Source organism: Pavona decussata, unplaced genomic scaffold (assembly GCF_977016875.1).
Source record: "Pavona decussata unplaced genomic scaffold, jaPavDecu1.1 SCAFFOLD_3, whole genome shotgun sequence".
Classification (NCBI taxonomy): Eukaryota; Metazoa; Cnidaria; class Anthozoa; order Scleractinia; family Agariciidae; genus Pavona; species Pavona decussata.
In genome coordinates this window covers 1,143,460-1,169,400 of record NW_028145427.1, presented here as the reverse complement: position 1 = coordinate 1,169,400, position 25,941 = coordinate 1,143,460, and the positions used below count along the sequence as shown (strand labels likewise).

The 25,941-nt window shown below is 36.9% G+C and overlaps 3 protein-coding genes across 7 annotated transcripts in view; all 3 read left to right on the top strand.

Annotated features, from left to right (window-relative positions):
- Window positions 1-11,286, top strand: part of LOC146489777 (protein arginine N-methyltransferase 7-like) — a 113,828-nt gene extending 102,542 nt beyond the window's left edge. Inside the window, exon 20 of the transcript XR_014860051.1 lies at window positions 11,269-11,286. The gene's annotated coding sequence lies outside the window, so the exon portion shown is untranslated. The remainder of the gene's footprint in view (window positions 1-11,268) is intronic.
- Window positions 1,416-20,598, top strand: LOC146489776 (multidrug and toxin extrusion protein 2-like). Of its 5 annotated transcripts, XM_085100054.1 has the most exons (16): window positions 1,416-1,564; window positions 3,206-3,730; window positions 4,162-4,204; window positions 4,623-4,667; window positions 6,061-6,158; window positions 6,854-6,951; window positions 7,658-7,771; window positions 8,910-8,977; window positions 12,976-13,084; window positions 13,590-13,665; window positions 15,913-15,982; window positions 16,643-16,775; window positions 17,113-17,150; window positions 17,970-18,026; window positions 18,790-18,895; window positions 20,186-20,598. In XM_085100054.1, the coding sequence occupies exons 1-16, from the start codon at window positions 1,518-1,520 to the stop codon at window positions 20,578-20,580; spliced, it is 2,022 nt and encodes a 673-aa protein (XP_084956180.1). In that variant the 5' UTR covers window positions 1,416-1,517; the 3' UTR covers window positions 20,581-20,598. The 5 variants fall into 5 exon arrangements, with proteins under 5 accessions (XP_084956180.1, XP_084956048.1, XP_084956118.1 ...); XM_085099922.1 differs by lacking the exon at window positions 20,186-20,598 and having other exon boundaries at window positions 1,447-1,564; window positions 3,152-3,730; window positions 18,790-19,031; XM_085099992.1 differs by lacking the exons at window positions 1,416-1,564; window positions 20,186-20,598 and adding an exon at window positions 1,607-1,865 and having other exon boundaries at window positions 3,218-3,730; window positions 18,790-19,032.
- LOC146489773 (multidrug and toxin extrusion protein 2-like) overlaps window positions 3,085-25,941 on the top strand; it is a 254,166-nt gene continuing 231,309 nt past the window's right edge. Inside the window, exon 1 of the mRNA XM_085099561.1 lies at window positions 3,085-3,150. Within this exon, the coding sequence (XP_084955687.1) occupies window positions 3,087-3,150 (64 nt within the window). The 5' untranslated portion in view covers window positions 3,085-3,086. The remainder of the gene's footprint in view (window positions 3,151-25,941) is intronic.

Genomic DNA, 25,941 nt, shown 5'->3' with positions numbered 1-25,941 from the left:
AGCTTGCATTCCAGCATGGTGGATTTTGTACCATGTGACTGTTAGCTGCAAAGGGCCATTGCTTGATACTTAAATATTTGTCTCAGCCCTTCGGCAGGGGTGGGGGGGGGGGGAATGTACTGCAGACATTGTGCTACAGAGGGAGGCCACATCCAAAAGAAGTGTGTTTTTCGCCATCATAGTATGTGGATGGGTAGTGAAATTTTAACTATTAATTTCCTGAGGATCTCAAAAATAAACTGTGGACTGAATAAGAAGCAATTATCAGAAAGAGTTGCTATTAAAAACTGAGCTGAAATTTCTGGCACAAATTACGGTGGGAAGATTGTGCTTGTTGACAATGATCCACAGGATTTTCTTGCATCTTTGGCTACTTGTTGAGATTTATTAAAGGGGTACAATATTTTTTGTTTTAGTGAAAGAGTAAAGGTTGTTAATCCTTCAGACAGAACATCCAGTATTAGCTTTATTGAGTTCTCTCCATCTAATCTTAGCCCTTTGCTCACATAGTGAATTTTTTTTTCAGTATTCAACTCACTTTCAGCATTTGAAAATGAGTGGATCCATAATCATGATGGTCATTACTTCAGACTTTCATCAGAGAGATTAGAGATATATGACATTTTATCACTTTGCATTCAGATAAAATCGAGGTTGGGGGCAATGTAGCACCTGTGACAATAGTTTGAATTATAAAGATTTGCCTGGGGATCACAGAAAAGAATTAGTTTAAATGATAGAAATTCCAAAGTTTTCCAACAAAATCAACTGGTCCTCCTGTATTGTTGTACTCGAGATAAGGGTGATAAACGTAACCCGAGTATCAGAATTTTCTTTTGGGGGAAGAAACAACAACTTTCCTTTCCTCCTCCCTCCTTCCCTGGCACCTCCCCTGAGGACAGCCCCTTTGAATTTTTTTATGGGGGGGGGGGGGGGTGGTGCAGCTCAATATATTCTTCAAACCCTGACCCTCTTTCATACTAAAACAGGTTAAAAAATCAATTGATAAAAGACTAAAATGTTTAAAATCCGTACCCATTTTAGGATCAAAACGGCTCAAAAACCAGACCCTCCGGAGCGGGACAGGTACAGCTTCCTTTAGCCCCAACCTCCCCTACCACCTGAGACAGGATGAAAATCGCGAGGGTACGCCCGATATCCTCATCGGTTCCCAGTGTGGGGGAAAACCACTAATTTTAGTAACCGCATACCCAAAATTTTACGGCCTTGAAAGCTGTAGCCTGCAGTGCAGGCGTTTTTCATGAGCGAGCGCTGAATAATAAATTTAGTTCGCGTATTTGAAGGAGGCTGAGGGGGAGGAGAGCGGTGGGGGGAAGGCAGGAAATGAGAAGTCCTCTCCCTTATAGCTTAGGGTCACTTTTGGCTCGCTCCAGCCCTCTCGCGCTTCCTCGCCCAAGATGACAGCAACGAAGGATTATTCAGCGCTCCCGCTCCAAAAATACGCCTGCATTGCAGGCTATGAAAGCCGGTGATTAAAGCTTTTAGGCAAGGATTGCATGACCTTACATTGGGTTACACAGACAAGAAACAACAGGTTCCACAGGTACTGTTACACCCCCCCCCCCCCCTCCCGTCAGGGTCTTTCTAGCCGCCATCTTGGTTCATGCCAGTTCATTCAGGTCAAGCAGGGAATTTGTCTGTCTCTTGCTCTTTTGCTGATCACAGCAAAGTACAAATTATGCTGACGAAGCACGGAATTCTTCTCTCTTTATTGCTGATCACAGTGCAATCCTCAGATGAAAGGTGAAGAAGCTGAAGAATCATTAGTTCAGGAACTTTAACGTCGTAGCAGCTCTACAAACTTTCAATTTTCACCATTGCTGACGGAGAGCGGCTTGACCAAGGTGAGCGGTAAATTAAAAAAAACAAAACAAAAAAAAATACATCAGACTTATTTTAAAAAGCTAATCTAGTAGAAATTTTAAGATCGCCCTTTCCTACGTACAGTGGAGAGTCAACGAATTGAAATATTAGCTATTTTACCTGAAGTTACGAATCAAAACAAGACAGGACTACAATATTACTCACAGGTGGTTGTTTTCTACTTGTTTCATATTATTGTAGTTCGTTTAAATTTTTTTTAATTTGTCCAGAGATTCAAAATTCACGAACCCGTCATTTAACTTGTACATGCAAATAACTTGTGCTTGTAAAGGGTTTTCACGGCGGCCATATTGGAGTTGCAAAACAATAAAATGATTTTCCTTTGGGAAATAAATTCTATGTGCGCCTTTGTTCTGTTCGTCCAACATAGCTACCGTGAAAACCCCGCACTGAATGCAAGCGTGTATAGTTTTTTACCTGACTCGTATGCATGCCTGACACCACACTTAAAAAACTTGTTTTGAATCCAGCTGGCGTGGGGTGGTAAAAGAAGTAAGCTTATAGTATATTTTATCCCATGAAAGGTTACAGAGAAAAGTAAAAATTAAATGCACGACTTACTAGCATAATAAACAGAACGAAACTTAGAGAGATTTAGAATCTCGCTTATGGGAAACGGTAAACCTGAGGTTTGCGTTTATATTTTCTTGAAACAATAGCAGACAGGTGAGAATATATATACACTTAATGTATGGTCCCAAGGGAAACAGTTAGTTTTGTTTTCCCAAGAGTCCTGATGTTTCCTGAGACGAAGTCGAGGGAAACATATCAGGACTCGAGGGATTAAACAAAACTAACCGTTTCCCAAGGGACAATACATTAAGTGCTTTGTTATATATCCCTTCAACAATCACAGCAAAACAAACAAACAAACAACTGAGAGGGCAACAACTGCAGAATTGTATATCCCAGTCGGGATACATTTGTATTTGATCAGGGGCACGTGACCAAGAATCAACCAATCACAGTGCTCGTTTTGTTAAGTGAAAGTCTAGGTATATAATAATGCAAAATAATTCTGGCCTTTCTGTTAAGTTGATGCCTATGTTAGATGTATAAGTTAAAAAAGTACCTATCCCGAAAATCATGCAACACGGATCAGTGTGAGAAATTAATGGACAGACAAGGTCTGAATTTGAACATATCAGTATTTCATTTATAAAATGGCACAAGAATGTTTCATGGCCTTGTACAACTGCTTGAAGCAAGAAATTGGTGCACTGCTTTCTGTTTTAATTGCAAATAGTTAATTCTCAAATTTGAGAATTAACTATTGATGAACTATTGACCTGATTATCAGGTTGATATTCAGCACTGGCAGAAACAAGATGGTTGATGATGGAGAAAATGCAGAGTGGTCCAAAGATCCATCTGATTTCCAAGTTCATACCAGACAATCAAAGTCAAATGAAGTTTGCAGTGTACACAATGGTTGTCTTGGAAAATTGTTGTCTGCAAGTACAGGGAAAGAAATCAAAGAGCTGTGTACTTTAGCTTGGCCTACAATCCTCTCTTACTTCTTCTACCACTTGGTATATATGATAACCTTTTTTTTTGCTGGACGTCTTGGGGAAGTGGAATTGGCCGCTGGTGCATTAGCTCTTGCATTCATCAATGTTACAGGAACTTCTTTGTTCATTGGTTTGGGTTCTGCTGTGGAAACGTTGTGCTCTCAAGCCTTCGGAGCAAAGAATTATCACCTTGTTGGTGTGGTGCTACAAAGAGGAGTGTGGATTTTAGGGATAAGTTGCATCCTAACATGGATATTATGGATAAACACCGAGTTACTTTTGTTGATGGTGCATCAGAAAGAGAGTGTTGCACGGTAAGTATTCAATATTCAACAATAAATCATTTCTTCTTCTTATGTCTAAACCATTTGTTTGATCTTAAATGCTGTGATTGTATCATCACCTTTACACGTACATGGATGGTAGCAGTAGATACAGTACAGTACTTGTCTAAGGTGGGGAGCCCATGTACTTGGTCAACCCTGAAGGGAGTGGTTTAAGCAGTAACTTTTTTTAAATCAACTTCAGGACAAAAACACTGCAGAATGCCAAAAAAATTTTGGACAGCTATTTTCTCTTTACGTTTCTTGAATTTCCTGGTGAAAATTTGGTTAAAATTTATGGAGTGCACCCTGATCTTTGGTAGATATAGGAACTGGCTCTGATACAAAGACACAGTCATCCTGCTTAATACGTACTTGAAATCTGTAACACATTAAATATTACTTTGTATTTTTTTCAATAGTTTAGCACAAGAGTTTGTCCTTATATGTCTTCCTGCTTCAATAGTAAGTATGTATAAAATGGCAAATTAACTAGTAATAATAATATTGATGATAATGATGATGATGATGATGATGGTGATGATGATAATGATGATGATGATGATGATAACATTGATAGCTCCACCTATACTTTGTTTAAATATATAACTTAGTATTAAATAATGGTTGGGACTGCATGAGACATGGAATGATATGTGCGATGTACATGGCACCCCACAAAGGTTCCAGGGTGTGTCAACCTTGTACAAAACTCCTTCATTTTGTCTTTGAAATGTCGGGTGGAGTAATTTCCAGGGTCAGTGGACGTGTGATATTGTTCTTAGTATTGCATGTAATGTTGCACCATGTGTCCTGCTTTTATTAGTTCATCTTTAAAGAATGAAATGTAATTTAAGACTTTGTAATTTGTTTCTTTTTAAAGGGAAATTTTCTCTTTATATTGATGCAAAGATATTTACAGACTCAGGTATGAGTTTACTTAATTAATGTGACAAGGGGAGTCAGTAACTTTTAATTATTATAATAAATAATAAGGGGGAAAGTGAACAAAATTGTATTTTTGGCCCAGTATTTTTTTTGAATATGAGAAGGCAGATGGTGTGGTTACCAAAATTCTGTTAAAACCACTGGAATCCTAGCATTTCAATTATTACTATTAACAAACCACAGGTTTTCCCATAGTGTGCTTGAAGTGTCCTGTTAGCTTGCCTGTTGATTACATAGGGATGGAGAAAGGGTTACCAGGGCTGTCAACTCTCCTGGATAATCCGGGAGTCTCCAGATTTTGAGCTGTATCTCCCGGTCTCCAGATTTATTGCTGTAATCTCCAGATTTTGAGGCGTATCTTCTGGTCTCCAGATTTATGTCTGTAATCTCCTGGATAATCGACGAAGTTTGCCATTTTTCTGAGGCTCGACTCTCTTATGAGAAAATCGGAAATGTTTAGCATTTTTTGTTTTACCGGTGAAAGGTATGTTGCCCCCCCCCCCCCCCCCCCTCCACTGAACCCACCCGTGAATTTTGCCTTGATGCGACGCCTCTGTACGGGGATTTGCCCGGGAAGTCATGTTCTCCATATTTGAAGACGTGTGAGGTTCACCGCCCTGGGTTACAAAGTTCCTTTCCTGAGTGCAGAGAATGTTGGACAACTTTTCAAGGTGGTGACACTGAAATTTGCCATAATTTAAGCAGCTAGTCCTTTAGTTATCATTCATTTATTCAACAACTCCTTTACTTATCTTTAGTTATCATATGGAAACCAAGGTTTCCATGCTCGTTTTCATATGATGGTAGATTGCAGATCCCAGTAAGGTCTGCGATCATCTGCAGTTATATGGAAACATACTTAATCTGTAATCGTCTGTGATGCTGCGATCGCGATTGCAGAAGATGGAACCATCTTCTATTTCCTGCAATTGTCTGCAATCCACTACAATCAATTGCGATTGTGCGATCATATGGAAACCATAGTTTCGTGATCCGCGATGGAAACGCATCTCATAATATTTTGAGTTCTCTCCCACGATTCAACAATGTTCAACCTTCCTGTGCAGGAACAGTCTCTGTAGCAACACTCATTTCGTTGTCATCATGGCTGAGATTTTAACGTTAGTAACGAGGAATTTATGGAGGAAGTTGCACGTTATGAATGTGTTTACCATCGCAACAGCTAAGATTTAAAAGACAAGAACAAAAAGGCCAACTGTTGGGACAAAATTGGGCAGGAGTTTAATATATTGGCCTGGGAAGCAGAGGCCAAATTTTACAACATATAAGAACTGCATATGGTTCTTATGGATTGAGCAACGACCACCCTTAGTCATGTTGTGATATTTTCAATTGTTTTCTTTGTACTGTAGGGGATTGTTAAACCAATCCTTTATGTTGGTGCACTCTCTAATGGCATTCAAATTGGGTTGAATTCTTTGATGGTCCTGGTTTTTAAGTTGGGTTTCAGGTAAGCGTATGTGAGGTTTACAAAATACAATGAATGCGTCAACCCTTGTGTTTGGTGTATTTTTTGCTTTTATTCGTTTATCTCTCAGTTAGTATGCATGGTATGATTGGTCAATTATGTGGGCCATATTTTACTGTGCAGCCTGAGCTAAATTTGAAAATTGTTTCTGTCCCATGTGCCTGATTAGCCTCAGAGATGTAATAAACATCTTACTAACCTTGTTTTCTCGGCCCTTGTTTTTTTCCTGTTGATATATGGCCCGCGTGCTTCGCGCTTGGGCCTTAAATCAACAGGAAAAACTTGGTCCATAACTCACAGTATGGACCTCGGTTAGAAAGAGGTATGTAATGTCTTGATCGAGTAGAAAAGTATATAACATTTATTTCAATAAATTTGTTTTCTCAAACTGGACAGCAAACATTAGTTAGTGAGTTAACTCTCCCTAACCTTGTGGTTATTGAAAATTTAGTTTCTGTTGACAATTTCCTCAAAAAGGAACCTTATTTGTGCCTTAATCTTGTGTGGTGATTGATGTGGATTTTTTTCAACAATAATTAACAATTATTATTGTTCAAAGGAAAACCTTCACTTTGTGATTCCCTGCAGTTAGTCCAGATTAAATCAAGTTTGTTTGCCATATCACTAATACATACTGATATTAAGTCAATTTTTGTGTTATTTCCTTCTCTTGGCAGTGGTGTAGCCATCAGCTGGGCTCTGACGTCGTTTACTATGTTTTTACTGCTGTTAGCCTACATGAATGTCTTCAAGTTGCACAAAGAAACTTGGCCAGGTGATTTTACATGTAAATCTGTATGATTCATTTATTTCTTAAGGGTCATGAACTCTGGAATCTCATTAGTCTAACAGTAATATATTATCAATCATCAATTAAGTTAATTGTGATGACTTACTAATAATTTTAGTTAGCCAAAGAATTAAATATTTTGTACTTTGATATAAGGAGTTAAAGGGTAAACAGATGCATCAGATTTGTGATTTTAAGTAGTAGTTATTAAAAACAGTTGTCACAGGGATGCATTGTGATAGACCAAAAGAGATTTATGTTATGATTATTATTGTGATCATGATCACAATGATGATGATGATGTCTCCAAAGAAAGTACAAAACTTTGAAAATTACATGTATATTTCAAAGTTACTGTATTTCAGCTGTTTCCACAATGGTTGTCCAAAAAAAGCGTAAAAGCGTACGCAACAATGCCGAAAGGTAGTCTGGGAAATACCCAATAAATTTCAATAAAAGCTCAGAATCCATAATGGCTCCACCGTACAGCAAAGACTTGAGATGGCGGGCAATACTGCCACACATAGCGAAAGGGGAAGCCATCTTGTTTCTCTTTGGCTGATTGGAGGTGAATACGTGTAGAACTTGGCTAATCACTTCCAAGCTAGCCAATCAGTCGCGGTAAAAGTACTATTCACTTGTGTGGTATATACTAAATACTATACTTACATACAACTTATTGATTTTGTAGGTTGGACCACTGAAAGTCTGTTAGACTGGGGACAGTTTTTCAAACTTGCCATATCTGGGATGGTGATGATTTGTATTGAGTGGTGGAGCTTTGAAGTTGGAGCCTTTTTAGCAGGTACAGTTGAAGGAGTGCATGGAAAAAAACCCTAAGTGACTTTTGATGTAAGGTCAAATTCTCCTTTTGTTTCACAAGCGAATACAATGAAATTTGAAAGGAGAATCTAGCTATTTATCAGAAGTCACTACGGGCTTTTTTCCAGGCACCCCTTCAGTTGTATGTCTATGAATTGGCAGTGATCAAAAATTATTGGTGCAGAGCATGCATGCTTATATTCTAAAGTATATTATGTGTATTAATCATATTGTTTACCGCCACTAACATCAAGGCTTACATGTAACTAACATCCTGACTTCATTGAACTATCAGTCAAATCACCACGGAGCTGGAGCTTGAAACCATCTCTTGATTATACAAGTTCACTTGATGTCCCCTCAGCTGAGGTTTTAGATTGCAAGCAGTTGTGCCTTTTTCCTCAGGTCATGTGCGCAAAGTGATGCTGAATATAATTATGCAAGTTAGAAAAGTGAATGTGCCTGCATTTCTTGTGGCTCAGGGCTTCGCTGCTCACTAGATCCATGGCGAGCTACAGAAATTAAGAGAAGAAAGGGTAAAATATTAACTATTAAAACCAGCACTTTACCTTTGTCTAAAGTTGGCGTTTAGAATTCTTAATAATTTGTACCTTCTCTTGTTAAAACTGGCTGTCTAAAATCTCCCAAGGAATTTCACAGGGCTTTTGCCCTATAAGACCATTTATTAGAACAAATTAGAGGGTTATAATATTATAATTACTTTCAGTATAATACTTGACTCAATGTCAGTGGTTCAATTTTACTTATGATAGGCAGCACTTTTCTTTGTATTGTCTTGTCCAGCTAGACTTAACATACATTTATGTGCAAATGGTAGTGCTGCAACTCAAGCAACTGAAACAGGGCAACAATGCATATTTGGTTGATTTGTAAATTGTTTTAACGCAAACAGGAAATGTTTTAATGTGCTTGCTCAAGTTGTGAGGAAAATTTATGTCCATATAAAATCAAGCTTCAAATTTAATCATTGTAGGTTTTGCTGCTTTGTGATTAAACAAGCCCATACCACAAACATGAGGCAGACTTATGTCTAGCTGACATCTGACACTAGCCTTCAGTTGTCTGTGTTAATTCCACTCTTTTGGATTTTGTTTTCAAAGGGACATTTGGAGAAGTGGAGTTGGGAGCATATGGTATTCTGTTCCAGTGGTCTGATTTTGTGTTCATGGTGAGGTTATACATTTTACTGGCAGATTCGTTAGTATCTACATTAAATGCATAGGCATGCCACAGTGAAATTCTGTACCAGTTATTGAAATGCATCTGTCAGCAAACGCAAATACAACAATGATGTTGTATTCAAATAATATGTTTTATTGTTTACTTGATGGTGAATTGTCTAGTCATGGAAATGTATTTTTATTTTGATGTACCATTTGTTTTGGGACGTGCACGCGGAGCCCCATAGCTAAGAGATTTTGGTAAAGCCATCAGTGCGAGAAATTTTGGTTTGGTTATGACGTCACTTCCATCTGACTGACCATTCATACATACACACGTATGCTCCATCATGTAATACAATGTGAAATGAGACACTCAAACCCTGTGCTTTGACACGTTTTTTTCAGCGAGAAGCGGGATGGTCAACTTCTTTCAGAAAAACAAACGTGAATTTTGAAGAAAACTCATCGTTGTGTTCCTTGAATATTTCAACAAACCACATATATCGAAAAAGCAGGCGACTAATAAGGAAATTTGAAACCTGAAAGCAACTGAGAGGGTGAACAAGCAGGCAAAATGTCAGTTAAAAACAAACATGTGGCGAGTAAGCAACTCGGAAGTTGCTTAGAAATTAAATGCAATTTTATAGACAATTGTCTGTAATTTTCCATATTCAACATAATTTATTTCAAACTACACACAAATACATATTATAACAAGTCATTGCCACACGACAAATATTCGTGGATAAATTAAGTTTGAACCGCAGAGCTATTCACGGTTGTGAATTATTTTGAACATTTTGTGTTGGACTTGTGTGTTATAAATTCATTTGCAGCGCATATTCTGTAAACAGGCAGTAAACGCTAAAATATTTTGGGACCACAACCAAACATTATTTTTCTTGTATTCTTCTTTTGTTAACATTTACTTACTAGAGACTAGAATCATTTCTGTAGGATAAATATTCACAGAGTTATGAACTGTTTTGATCAACATTTTGGGTTGGACTTGTGTAATTCATTCGCTTATCACAGCGCATATTTTAATTTTTAGCACTCACTGAAATATTTCAGACCACAACCAATATTATTTTTCTTGTATTCTGCTTTTGTTAACTTTTACTTAGAGACTAGATTAATTTCTGTAGTAAAATATTCACAGAGTTATGATTTTTTTTTAACATTTTGTGTTGGACTTTTGTAATGCATTCACCATTCGAAGCACACATTTGTAAACATGCTCTAATTTTAAGCGCTCACTGAAATGTTTTGGACCACAACCAAACATTATTTTTTTCCTGTATTCCCCTTTTGTTAACATTTACTTAGAGACTAGAATTAATTCTGTGGGAGAAATATTCACACAGTTATGAATCGTTTTGAACATGCAGTAAATGCTTAAATATTTTGGGACCACAACCAAACATTTTATTTGTATTCTCTTTTTGTTAACATTTACTTAGAGACTAGAATTATTTCTGTACTGTAAAAAAATATTCCCAGAGTTATGAATTGTTTTGAACATTTTGCGTTGGACTTGTGTAATGCATTCACCATTCGCAGCGCATATTTGTAAACACACTCTAATTTTAAGCGCTCAATGAAATATTTCGGACCACGACCAAACAATATTTTTGCTTTATTCTCCTTTTGTTAACGTTTATTTAGAGACTAGAATTCTTTCTATAGGAGAAATATTCCCAGAGTTATGAATTGTTTTGAACATTTTGTGTTGGACTTGTGTAATTCACTCGCCATTCGCAGCGCATATTTGTAAACATGCTCTAATTAATTTTAAGCACTCACTGAAATATTTCGCGTAAACAGTTTGCTTTATATGCACTTAAGATATATATATATATATATAGAAAGGATGAGGAATTTGTAACGTTATTACGTGTTATTACGTTCAAACAATAAGCAGACTTGCATGTATATAAATGCTATTAAAAAGGAATTGTGGAGCTCTGCTTTTAGTCTGAGCTAGGTTTTTATTCGCGTAGCATGCTGGGCTAAATATACATATTTTATTTCTCCTTTTTTTAAACTCGTGAATGCGTGCATGCGCAATGAACGAGTTATAGCGATGGTTGACTTTTGACTTGGTTGGTTGGTTCTGTCGTTAACTTTCGCGCAAACGCAGTGAATGAGTTTTAAATTCAATTAGTGGAAAAAACACGCGAAAACTTTTTGTTCACGGCGCATCAGGATATTCTTATTCAATCTGTAGAGAATAGTTTGATGATCATTTAGTGCAAGAATGGAGATTTTTCGTTGAATCTGAGCAAAGTTATAGGTTTTTTCGTTTTTTCCACAAAGTGCGGCGTCTTTTAAGAATTTAAAACTAATTGAATTTAAAAATTAAATTAACAATAATTGAATTTAAAAATAATTTAATTTAAAAATTCAATTAGTGAAGTGTCGGCAAGATCTTTGAATAAACAAGATGCTTTTTAGAGCGTTTATGTGGCATGCGTTAATGTATGTTTAGCACTAGTGGCCTTATTTATTGTTGGCCTCACCGATTTTTTAACCTATCCTCCCTTCGCGATTGAACTAACTGAATAGTTTTAGTCAGGAAGATTGCGTGATAATGCGTTTGCGCTACTTGAAATTTTGCCGCCAAAAAATATTTCCCGCCAGAAAATGTCTTCAGTTGAAAGAAGCACTCTTAACTGAAAAGTTCACTGCTAATCATAACTTTTTGTATACATGAAAACTCCACATCTTTCATCAAATTTTTGCTTCTCATACAAAATTATTACATCAAGTAGATTACTGTAGTTTGCTAAAAAAAAAATTAGTTTGGCTGTCAGTTTCCATTCCAAAGCGGAAAGTGCCATGTCACGCATCAGTGACGTCGTAAACAAAATTATGCAAATTTCTGGTGAAATGAACATTTTTAGATCTTGTCAGCTTTCATCAGAATAGAGGGTATGCCCTGTCACGCATTAAAAAAATAAATCGAAAACCATCCAGTGGAAAAAGTTGAGAAGTTGTGATATTATAGAGGATGACTAAAGGAGACAATTCTCCAAATTTTAGGCCTGTACGTCTCCCCAAACGTCAGATATCCGTCGAAATGTTTTGCAGAAATTTCCAGAGCCCAGTATGGATCCGCCAACTTGGTGTACCTCCAAAATTTGGAGAATTATCTCCTTTAGTGATCCTCTATAATATCAAGACATCTCAACTTTTTCCACTGGATGGTTTTTGATTTATTTTTTTACTGCGTGACAGTGCGTACCCTCTATATATTTTTCAACAAAGTCGATCGTATTTCTTTTTCACGCAACTCCATAACCGTGAAATTCAAACTGCTCTGATTTCCAAACGAAGGACGCTATGGAGCTGTAAAATTGTAAACAGCTATAAATAATTTATACGGTCTCTTATGCCTGATGAGGATAAAAACTTTGGAGGCTCTTTAGTATTAGATTATAGAAAATTATGACGTCACATGCATACGCTCTATAACCTTATTCAATGAGTAGGGAATAAGTTTTATCATTTTTATAGTACTACAAGAATGGTTATTTCTCGTTAAATAATCGGGCAAAGAAAGAATTTCTTAAATTAGCTTTCAAGGAAGTGTCTGTAGCCGTCTTAATTTAAATTACCGATGTGTCATCTGCATTCACTAGTTGGCTCACAGGAGCCTTTGGTCTTATGGCCTTTTACTGTTTAAGCCCACATAGTGATCAGAATCTTATTTCTCCTAACAATACCAGTAAATTATCAAACTTGAGAGGTCACAAGGAAGGAAAAGAAATGATCACTTAAGATAACATACCTTGATTTTCAAACAAATTCTCCCAAGTAGTAACATAAGAGATGTATAGAACACAGTGAGTAGAATCTATAGTTTGATACTGGTCTCTGTTAATTAAGTATAATTTATTCATTTCAGAAGTACATGTAATAACAGCCCTCTTTTGTGTTAGTGCCTTTTTTAGTGAAACATTAACAACCCAATTCATATTATTAGTATTTTAAACTTTAGATACCTTTGGGGATTAGTGTGGCTGCTAGTGTACGTGTTGGAAATTCTCTTGGTGCAGGCAACTCACAGGCTGTGAAAAGAACCATCAAAGTGGCTCTTGGACTCATTGGTAAGTACATCTTAAAGCTAGGAACAGGAGCTGATTAAACAGTAGTAAGCAGTCTGAACCTTTGTTGTGTGTGAGGTAGATTGTCTTAAATGTGCCACTACCCTCGCTAGTTTTTGCTAAGAAAATTAGGAAAGCTTCTAGGTCTCAACAGTAGCAAAAGGCTAGAGATGGAGTCCTAAGATTTTTAAAAAAAAAAATTAAGCATGAATATTGGGCAGATCATTATTAAACGCCAGCCCATTGATGGAAATGAGTCATTTTTTTATAATTTTGGTCATCATCTGCTGCAACATAACTGGAGATTAATAACATTGCTCAATTAAGCTGGACTGCACTCCATGAAACTCATGTTTGTTACCCTGAGAATATTATAGTCATAGGGAATATTATTAAGTCTACCATTCTTCGTGTTACAAGGCAATTTGGGACTATTTCTTATGTTACAATGTAATTTATGCAGATTCTGAAAATATATGCAGTCATGTATTTTTTTTTTATTTGTCAGTCTGTATAGATCTCGTCATATTTGCTGTTTTCTTTGTGCTTCAAGAACGCAGTGCACAACTTTTTACTGACAACAGGTCTGTATTTAACGGACAAAGTCTTTCATGTATCGTTTATTATAAATTATCATGTGGTTATGGTAATGATAGTGTTTCTATTTACCATACATATCACATAATCTCATGGCAGTTTAGAATAGTTCTAAAATTATTCTTCTGTGGGGTGAGATCAGACGTCACCATGTAAAAGCTGTTTTAATCTGCTATCAGTCCATGTTATTATCTCACTCACCCAAACCACTTCTGTCATCTGTCTTCCTCATACGTCTTTCATCTGTTTTTCACATGAATGTGAAAGACAGATGAAATTAGAGAATTCTTTTTAAATAGTATGTGGGTTCTTTAACATACCACAGATTATTAGGAACAAGTTTGTTAGACGGGACCTATCATGTTTATCATCCTTATCCGAGAAGACTAGAAAGTCTAACCATTTGCATATGTCAGAGCAAGGGAAGCACTTTCTCCTCAGTTATCTTAAGACCCTGAGTGTTTCTCCTACTGGGAATTGAACCTGTAACCTTCTGCATGGTAGTCCTGTGCTCGCTCACCCATCTGAGCTAACCTGTCTGTGGTCCTGAAGAGTATGTAGCTGTCTGTACTGTAAGTTTAGACACACGTATACGACAGACACTAAAAAACCTCTCCAATTTCTGAAGAGCAATTTATTGGGTACAAGTTCAGAGTCTCTGTCCATTTTATGTGTACTTGTGACTAGATACATGGATAAAGAAATCAGTCAACTTACGTCTTGTAACATCACGCAAAGTAGCTTTTAGACAAGTTGTTTTCAACATAAGAGGGACAAATGCCCCAAGTTCAAGACTTTTATTTATTGTCTGTTAACTGAACTGGTCTGTGCTGAAAAGGAGCAATCTGATTGGCTCACTGAGTGGTCCGAATTTTCCTATATGGACTGCTAAGGTGGACCACTTGCGTTACAACAATGTATGTTTGAAGTGTTTCAGTTTTGACAAAAACAAATCAAAATGTTTTAAATTAAGGTGGCTTACTACAGTTTTCTGGAGTGAAAGAAGGCCTTAAATCAAGCTTAAGAAAAACGCCAAGAGGAATTTTCTTGGACATTTTTTCTAGTACAGTAAATACAATAGAGATTATTTTGAGTCAGAAATTAAATTTCGAATGCTCAAAAAGTGTTAAATACAAAAGAATAAGTCTTGGTGGGGGCCTGGAAACTACACCTTTTAGAGTTGTCTGGCTCTAAATCTAGCCGTACGACCCCACTTCAAAATTTCAGGATTTGGAAAGTGGACAAAAATAAGTATTTACAGGGAAGAACACGAAATTTTGTCAGGGAGAAATTTGGCAAATGACAAACTTGGGAAATTTTGCCTTATTTGAAAATTCCTAGAAAAATTTCTGACAGATTTTCTTTAAAAAATGTTCACGTTTCTGTTTTAGTGTTTTCGGTCAACAGCAAAAATTTGAACATAGGTTGTACGGCTAGATTTGGAGAAATTAAGCGAGAAAAAACAATTATTGCGACCTACGGTGAGAAGACCATTGCGCATGCTTGTTCTGGAAAAACCCGGGTTCCAGCGCGCGCGCACGCTCTAACTGGTGAGTGCATGCTGCCGTCGTGTTCAAACATTTGGCGCAAAATTACAACTCTGCAAAGGCTTTAAGGCTGTTAAGGAACGGCAACCATTAGACAACACGTTTTTTCAGTTATCAAGCCCAAACACGATCTAGCTTCTGTAAACACACCTCTGAAAACCACCTGGAATACCAGGAAAGTTTTCCGAGAGCCGCCATTTTGTTTTTGTGCTCGCGGGATTTCCTCAGCCAGCTAGTGTGATTTAAGCTCGCGCGTGATGCTTTCGCGTGCTTTAGGCAGCGCGCGCGCATATCAAAGACTCGCACAGTACAAAAACTGTAGTAAGCCACCTTAAGTAGGAACTGTTCAAACCGTCATGTCAAAGTTTTACTACCTGAGCGACAAATTTTCTTATCCAGACTAAAAATATAAACAAGTTTCACACAGACTTGAAAGCAACAATGGAAAAGCCTATGTATATGCGTTATTGAACTAGCTTGATTGGTCCGTATTGGGAAAGTATTGGTTTAGGCATCCAAGAACTCAACCAATTTTTTCCCAATATGGACCTCATCATGCTAGTTCAAAGTTCAACAACATTATTGCTGTCAGTTGAGGAAGTGGTTTTCGTGTTTTTTTTTTCTACCCTGCAATAACACATTTGTTTATCCCAGGCTGTGTAAACTAGTTTTTGTTTTTTGTTGCAGTGATATCTTAGTTGTCTACAAGAAGAACATCCGTATAGTGTCAGCATTTTATTTCTTTGATGGAATTCAGGTTAATGAGTGTTTCTAATATTGTACTTACGCAGGCAGAAACATTATTTGTAAAAAGAAATGTTTAGCTGAGGAAGACACCATTGTTTGCAATAATCATTCTTGCATGCCCATAATGTTTATTTCAAAATTAAGAAATCTTTGTAATTAAAATCAAATTATATTCATGCAGTTGGAAGTTATATCCAGTCCATCAATCATTTTTTCACCTTATAATCAACTCTGTTAACAAAACCAAACATTAGAAAACTTATGTGATTAGGCCTCCTCAAACTAAGAATGATTGTAGTGTGACTACAATTCATTGCATGGCAAGATAATCACGTAGCGTAAAGTTAATAGCAAAAATTAAAAAAAAAAAAAAAAGAAGAAGGAAATTCAATATTATTCATAGCCAATAATAATTTTATTCTTAACAGATTTCTTAAAGAGCAAATAGAATTTGAGTTGCCGATTTCATTGTCAAGCAAATGACAAAATATGGATTATTGCAAAAAAAAAATAAATAATAATAATAATAATAATATGAATGTTTGTTGGACAATGGTAATAGATGGATGGTGTGGAAGTTTCTAGTATTTTAAGTGTGGATTTGGTTGTTCGAGTCCCTCAAAGCGGAACATAATTGTGTTATTTTACTCCTGTTTTCTTTGTCTTGCAGTGTGTTTGTAGTGGGGTTGTGCGAGGGTCTGGTCGGCAGAAGATTGGAGTGTTCATCAATTTTATAGCCTATTGCTGTCTCGGCTTACCTCTTGGAGTAATGCTGATGTTTTTTGTCTTCCATGAAAGTAGAGGTGGGAAAACACTCATTCGAATGTAAAAGAGTGTACGTTCTTACCATTATACATGAATTTGGCAAGGCCTTTTCCAGGAGTTTGTCTGAGTCAGTCAAATAACTTAGACAACAAGCAAGCGTTTCGTGTCTTGCTTGAATTCATTGTTATTAACACTCCTGATGCCATTAGGCAAGGTATTGAACGTGCTTGCACTGTTGTATTGGAAGCTTTCCTGTTAGTCAATGTTTTTGCAAGAGGCAAACATGACAGATCGCTGTTCCTGGTGCTGCGTTTGTGAATTTGACGCCCATTACTTACGTGCTGAGTAGGTTTTTTTTCTCTTGTCTTTCTAAAGGTCTCTATATTGGCCTCTTTTCTGGAGTCGCTTTACAGGTGAGCTTCAGACAAACATTTTCCAGTACACATCCAATGATTTACGTGTGCACACCCTGCGTTCCTGTATTTTTCCAGACATGTGACCTGATTGGTTCCTTGCGAGGAATTTATCAGCTTGTACCGGTAGCATCAGTTTTGTTGCTAAATTATGGTATTTATTCAAGTTGAAAACTGGTTAAGGTTAGACCTACAATCTTGGACAGGAAAAAAAAAAAGAAATCCCCCTCCCCTTCCCTCCCCGCAAAATCAATAATGAATTCGCGCGCAAAGCAAAACGAACCCTTTTTCTATCATTTAAATTGGGGAAGGGTGGTCTTTATTTTTCATTTGTCTTGTCTAACATTGTAGGAGAGGTTCAGTGGCCTAAAACAACCCAGTGTTTTATAAGTCCCGTATTCTGCATAACAAAAGCTAAAAAAATAACAACAACAACAAACAGAGAAAACCAAATATTGTGAGATAATTTGTAAATTAATTTTTGTTCATTCGCCATGCATCAGAAACTTGAGGGAACAAATTGTCTCTTAACATTTTCAGAATGGAGGTTTTATCAATACTGCTTTATAACTCATTTAGAAAACAAAATATTATAAATCTCATCAATAAATCTTTATTAGGGAAGTATCTGTATCATTTGCAAGTAGCTGAAAAATAAAATTGATATAACTGTTTACGGTAAACCCTAATTATGAGACCCTACCAAACTCTTTCTTTCTAAATTAAGTTGTCGCTTTGAAATAATAGTGACGAATTTTTGTAGTTTGTTTAACCGTTTTGTAACCTTTAACTCTTATGCATATGTCTGCTATATTCCAGGCTTGTATTTATTTGATTCTTCTTTGGAGAACGGACTGGGACAAGCAGGCAGAATTAGTGAGTGTATCTTACTGTGATTTGCGTGCAATGACAACAATATATAAGTGTCTTGTTTACACTGTAGCTAAAATAAGAGTAGGCTCGATTAGCAGCGGCTATTGTTATTTATTAATATTTTTTTTACAAACCCTTAACGTAAGGAATATCTTTCCTTCGATCTGCCCGCTGCCTCGGTTAGCGCTTAACTACTTGCGGGCAGTAGAAATGATATAAAATTGTTAAAAACTGTAACAGTAAAGCTCAAAAGTCGTAGAACTTCTCGGTAGCATCCATCTGAATGCTTCGGTTTTAAGATTTCCTCTAGATCTAGGCTTAAAAGTTTGAACCACGATACCAGGCGTAGATATTATAAAGAATACTTTTGTTCGATTCTGGAATAGCCAATTTTGTTTAACATTTAAATAACTATTAATAATTCATAAGCCCATTGACCTATCAAATAGTCGATGAAACATCACGTGCAGTGGTTTTAAAACCCGATAAAACCTCCTCCTTATTAGTATGCAGTGTTTAATGTTTTTCTCGTATGCTAGTTTCCAACGTTCACAAAAGCATCATTGCTATGAACTCTATTGACACACGCTTTTCCAGGAATGTTTTTGAAGCCGTTCAAAAAACTCGCGGCGCGTGTTTTATCGGGTCTAAAACCACTCGGCTGCGTCTCGTGATTTTAAATCCCGATAAAACACTGCTGCTCATGTTTTAAACATTACTAAATGTTTTTAAGCAAGTGGTTTTAATGATTTTTTTTTCTCATCAGGCACAACGAAGAATAGCAGCCAAGTCTGTAACAAAGTCAACTTCCGAACGTTTGATGAATGGAGACTGTCTTAAGCAAAGTGGAAACAAGGCCAGAAAAGAAAAAGGTTCGATAGCTCTTTAAACTTCATCGCTAGAAAAAAAAAAAAAAAGCCTGTTTACAAAACACAGTTAAAGTGGGACTATTTAAGACTGTAGTCGGATCGATTATTCAATCAGAATGAAGGATAGCTTTAAACGGGAAATTCCGGTATAAAAGGGCCCCGGCCTTTCCATTCTCACCTTCAGTTGACACACGCTTTTCCAGGAATGTTTTTGAAGCCGTTCAAAAAACTCGCGGCGCGTGTTTTATCGGGTCTAAAACCACTCGGCTGCGTCTCGTGATTTTAAATCCCGATAAAACACTGCTGCTCATGTTTTAAACATTACTAAATGTTTTTAAGCAAGTGGTTTTAATGATTTTTTTTTCTCATCAGGCACAACGAAGAATAGCAGCCAAGTCTGTAACAAAGTCAACTTCCGAACGTTTGATGAATGGAGACTGTCTTAAGCAAAGTGGAAACAAGGCCAGAAAAGAAAAAGGTTCGATAGCTCTTTAAACTTCATCGCTAGAAAAAAAAAAAAAAAGCCTGTTTACAAAGCACAGTTAAAGTGGGACTATTTAAGACTGTAGTCGGATCGATTATTCAATCAGAATGAAGGATAGCTTTAAACGGGAAATTCCGGTATAAAAGGGCCCCGGCCTTTCCATTCTCACCTTCAGTTGTCAATAAACCAGCAGAGCGTAAACAACTGACAAACAACATGCGTCTTTGTCTAGACCCTTAGTAATGAAATTGGTTCTGTTTTCGAAATGAACCTATTAGAAAACCTTTTTCTAATATCGCTGTGGGTTTATTATGAAAGTTTGAGGTATATTTGTCCAGAGGCTGCTTGAATTAATAACTTGCCACGACTGAACGGCGTCTAAATTTGCATTTCACTGGTCAACACAGGTGTCAAAGTAAGGAGGGGCTTACCCTTTTATAGGGGAACGTCTTGTCTAAAAAGCCCATTCTGTTTACTTGTATCATTCGATTGGTTTCCAAACAGCTATCCTCGAATTTAATTGGATGGTACACCGATTTACATGCGGAAATCACACTGTTTTGGGCCAGCAAAAACGATATGAAAGCAGGGCGAAGGCGTGAATGTTGTTATGTTTACGACCAAATGAAGTTAATATAGACTTTAGAAAACCTACAAGCGAGGACAGACCAAAAGTATTTCCTGTTTTTTTCTTGAATGCTAAAACGGATAATTCTGAATTTAACGCATTAATGTGGAGGGGATTGGAGACGAAAACGAAATACTCTGGATAAGAAATTCTAAGCTTGATTTTTGCGCTGTTTTTTCAGATACGCTCCTTGCAAGCTGGATCTACAAGACATCGTCTCTTCCCTTTCTCAACCGTTTCAATGCTGATGATAATCGATACCGACGCGATCTTCTCTCCACTGATGTGAACACACCACCTGAGTGCAATGGCCAACTTGAACTGCAACAGTTGAATGAATCGGAAACAGTCCCCAATGTAAAAGACAAGAGTTACAGATTGACTTCGTCGGAGAAAATTTCTCTCATACTTAAAAGACTTATTCCTTTGGCTATTTCCTTGGCGATGTTAGGCGGTGCTGTAGCAATTCGGTATTTAATTCCCTTGCCGTCTTCTCATGAAATGACAGCCGTTGGAAATGACACATTAAATCTAAATAGTACTTATAATTTCACCACGAAATCTCCGATGAATTAAAGAAAAATCACCTTCTCAGTCGTTGTCTGTAACATCACGGAAACACGCGTCACACAATGCTTATCTCTATCCATTCATGACTCAAACACTGTTTGATCTACACCCCATTCGTCACGCAAACGTTTTCTCGGACTAACCGTTGTACAATAACTTTCTCCTGGTAAAAGATCACGTGGTGTACTTAACCAAACGACGCTGTGAGGTAGACTACTCTATTCAAAAGTCTTGGGGAATTTTAGTGGTTTTTATGTGGGGTGAGGTGGAGGTAATTTCTGTGTTTACTCAAATCTTACATGTATGATATTTTTTTCAAAATTAATTCTTGATAATTGTAATGAACAATGCGCTAAATTAATAGCGGAGCTGCTAGGAGATTTTGGTTAACCCATCAGTGCGAGAAATTTTGGTTTGGTTATGACGTCACTTGCGTCCGACCGACCGTCCGTCCGTACGCTCCTCCATGTAAGCCAACGTGAAATAAGACACTCAAACTCAGTGCTGCAGGGTGCTGCAGCCTGGGTTTTTTTCGGCGGGAAATTGCATGGTCAACTGCGCTGCCGCCCACGTTTGTTTAGCGGGAAGTTGTATCGCCAACTGCGAAGACAACAAGATACAAAGTTTAAGTGACCAACAGCGGGAGAAAGAGCAAGGCAACTAGCGGCGGGAGAAACAAATCGACTGGCACATCATCAGAATCTTGAAGTGAAATCATTTTACTCCGATCCGGCGCGACGAAACGTTGGACTTTTTCTCTTGAAGTGAAACGTTTCGCTCACTTAACGTTGTAAAACGAACAGAAAAATCAGCAATGGAATGAAAGGACTGGTTATTCTCAGAAGAGGTGACTATATTCATGCAATTTTGTTGACAAAACTTTGCTAGTTTGTTGTTTTGCAAGATATTGTTTTCTTCCAGTTCTGACACGCCATTTAACTTAAGCTTAAGCTAAATACCGCTAACTTCAGAGCAGTCTTTTGAGCTCATTTTTTCGGTCCATGTTGATTATTTCCCTTGGAGTTTTATTTTCTGTTTGCTGTTTTACAAGATATTGTTTTTCTTGCAGTGTTGACACTGCAACTTGTTTAACTTCACAGCAGTCTTTTGAGCTCATTTTTCGGTCCATGTTCGTTATTTCCCTTGGAGTTTTATATTGTAATCTCGTCCCATTTTGCTTCATTTTAAAAAAAATTGATTCTTAGCTAAAATAGTCAGTCAAACAAACGTCTCGCAACACTGTACCGTTGGCATAAACTACTGACAAGTTTTTCTCGCATATATTTCTAATTTTAGCATTTATTTCTGACAATCTTGACAGAGAACAAACAGTAATTTTCACTGAAAGTCTTTTCAAAGAACGTCTAAATGTAAAATTAAAGTGATTTCATTTTCATCAAAACAAAGCTTACGTCATTCGCTTGATTTTGTGAATTTTTCAAAGATCGTTGTTTAGTTTATTTCTGTAATAATGAATTATCACAGTTTATATTTAAAGGATATATTTGAAGTCTGTTTTTTGGTTAGTGTAGCCATTTTCTCTGAGGTTTACGTACGGCCTTCTTGATACATGTAAGCAAAATTTACTAGGCGGTGACAGTGCTACGTTGACTGTTCACAAACTGGTTCGCCTCGATCATCTTAAAAACTGAAAAGAATAATAAAAACAGAAAAAATAAATATCATTTGGAGTCCATTTAATTTCGCTTTTGTAACACAGAGGGCAAAATGTTCTTAAAACTATCGAGGAACTTCGTAAAACAGTCAGTAAAACACTCACCGTACATAGGCGCAAGCAAATCAACAAATTATTTAATTTTTTCGTAGCGTACAAAACGAACAAAACCGACGAGAACAGTTCCCATTATACACATGGAATTAAGAGAGAATACAAGTTTGATTCAATAGAAAACTAACAACGATAAAACCAAATATTAGGCATCAATCAATAATTCACCTGCGCTGTGAAGCTTCCTACCGCTTGGAAATCACACGAACATAGATCGATAAAAATAGCAAACCAAATTAGGTACTTGCGTTATGGGGCGCCGTTTGTAAATTTATTATTTAGACCAAATTCATGCTGTTTTTCCATTATTTATAAATAACTTGAAATTATGGGAAAAAAATATTACAAATAAGGAATAAGTATTCGTCAAGTGATATCTAAATCATTAGTTCTTGGCAAACCTGATATGTATATAATATGAATCCCAAAACAAATTATATGTAAATAATTCGCTTGACAACTTCCTTTATTTATAAATCAGGATGTTTCTTAAACATTTATTTACATATCATGAAGTTTGGCAAACCAGTTGTAAATCTTTTATTTTTAAATAATGAAGTTTATTAGGCGCGTAGATTCATTTCTTATAAGTAATAACATTTCGTCTTGCCAAGTAAAAACTGTTATTTATAAATAATGAAATTTCACCTCGCCAAGTGTACATTTATTATTTGTAAATCACAAACTTCTCGGTTGGATAGAAAACGTGGATTGCTGACTGCGGGGTGTGGAAAATGCGGAGTGTGTGGAAATTCATTAACTTTGACAGATTTATTAATTTCAAAACATTTTAACGCATTTATTCAAAATAAAATATGCTTAGAAATGTTTTACTCTTGATAACTGGAACAAACGGAAGTCTAAAACTAATACGTTTCTAGTCTGGATAGTTAACACGTCCTATCAAAGGGAAACATTTCCCTGAGAGTTTCTAAACTTTCTTTGTAACTCTCAACTATAACGGTAACAAAACGATAGTAGAGACCTGAAAAGACGAGAACGGAGAGGAAAACCCTAGTTTTACTGCCCGTGACTTGACTACACGACACAAAATCACTTGTCTGAGAGAAAAAAACGTAAGAAAACGTAAGAAAACTAACCCCCAAAGGTAACAATTACTGACCCCTAAACGTAGCAAAACTAACCCCTAAAGTAAGAATCCCAAATCCCTTAACGTAACACTTATTAACCTCCAAACGTAACAATCGCTAACCCCCAAACGTAAGAAAACCAACAGCCAAACGTAAAAATTACTAACCCCAAGACGTAAAAAAAAACTAGCCCCCAAACGTAAGAATTACTACCCCCAAACCTAGGAAAACTAACCTCCAAATGTAAGAGTTACTAACCCCAAAACGTAAGAAAACTAACCCCCAAACGTAAGAATTACTAACCCCCAAACATAAGAAAATTAACCCCCAAACGTAGAAATCCCTAACCCCCAAACATAAGAATCCCTAACCCTCAAACGTAAGAAAATTAACCCCCAATTGTAAGAGTTACTAGCCCTGAAACGTAAGAAAACTAACCCCCCAAACGTAAAACTCCCTAACCCCGAAACGTAAGAAAACTAACCCCCAAACGTAAGAATTACTAGCCCCCAAACGTAAGAATACCTAACCCCGAAACGTAAGAAAACTAACCCCCAAACTTAACAATTACTAACCCCCAAACGTACGAAAACTAACCCCCAAACCTGAGAGTCCCTAACACCCAAACGTCAGAAAACTAACCCCAAAACGTAAGAATTACTAACCCCCAAAGGTAAGAAAACTAACCCTCAAACGTAAGAATCTCTAACCCCAAAACGTAAGAATTACTAACCCCTAAACGTAACAAAACTAACATCCAAAAGTAAGAATTCTAACCCCCAAACGTAAAGACTTACTAACCCCCAAACGTAAGAAAACTAACCCCCAAACGTAAGAGATGCTAACTCCAAAACGTAAGAATCCCCAACCCGCAAATGTAAGAAACCTAACCCTCAAACGTAAGAATCCTTAACCCTTAAACGTAAGAATTACTAACCCCCAAACGTAAGAAAACTAACACCCAAACGTAAAAATCCCTAATCCCCCAACGTAGGAAAACTAACCCACAAAAGTAAAAGTTACTAACCCGTAAACGTAAAAAAAATAACCACTAAACGTAGGAAAAATAACACCCATACGTAAGAAATACTAAAACTCAAACGTAAGAAAACTAACACACAAACGTAAGAATTATTAACCTCGAAACGAAAAAAAACTAACTCCCAAACGTAAGAATTACTAACCCCTAAACGTAAGAAAACTAACCCCCAAACGTAAGAATCACTAACCCCAAAACGTAAGAAAACTAACCCCCAAAGGTAAGAATCCCTAACCCTCAAACGTGAGAAAGTTAAAACCTAAACCTTTAAACGTGAGAAAACTAACCCCCAAACGTAAGAATTACTAACCTCCAAACGTAAGAATTACTTACCCCCAAACATAAGAAAACTAACCCGCAGACATAAGAATCCCTAAACTCTTAACGTAAGAAAACTAACCCCTAAACGTACGAATTCTAGCCCCCAAACGTAAGAAAACTAAACTTCAAACGTAAGAATCCCTAACCCCCAAACGTAAAAAAACTAACCCCCAAACGTAAGAATTACTAACCCCTAAACGTAAGAATTCCAAACCCCACAACGTAAGAAAATTAACCCCCAAACATAAGAAAACTAACCCTCAAACGTAAGACTCCCTAACCCCCAAACGTAAGAATTACTGACCCATAAACGTAAAAAAACTAACCAACAAACGTAGGAATCCTTAACCATCAAACGTAAGAAAACTACCCCAAAACGTAAATATTACTAACCCCTAAACGAAAGAAAACTAACTCCCAAACGTAAAAATCCTTAACCCCCAAACGTAAGAATTACTAACGCCTTAAACGAAATAATCCCAACCCCCAAACGTTAGTAAACTAACCCCCAAATGTAAAAATTGTTAAGTCCCAAACGTACGAAAACTAACACCCAACCGTTAAATTTACTAACCCCCCCCCCCCAAAAAAAAGAAAACTAACCACCAAACGTAAGAATCCCTAACATGCAAACCAAAAAAAATAACCCCCAAACGTAAGAATTACTACCCCGAAAATTAAGTAAACTAACCCCCAAACGTAAAACATGTAACCCCAAAACGTAAAATCCCTAACCCGAAACGGAAGAAAACTAACCCCCAAACGTAAGAATTACTAACCCACAAACGTAAGAAAACTAACCCCCAAACGTAAGAAAACTAACCCTCAAACGTAAGACTCCCTAACCCCCCAACGTAAGAATTACTGACCCCTAAACGTAAAAAAACTAAACAACAAACGTAGGAATCCTTAACAATCAAACGTAAGAAAACTAACCCCAAAACGTGACAATTACTAACCCCTAAACGTAAAAAAACTAACTCCTAACTCCCAAACGTAAAAATCCTTAACCCCCAAAACAAGGAAGAAAACTAACCCCCAAACGTAAGAAATACTAACCTCCAAACGTAAGAAAACTAAACCCCAAACGGAAGATTTACTAAAGCCCAAACGGAAGAAAACTAACC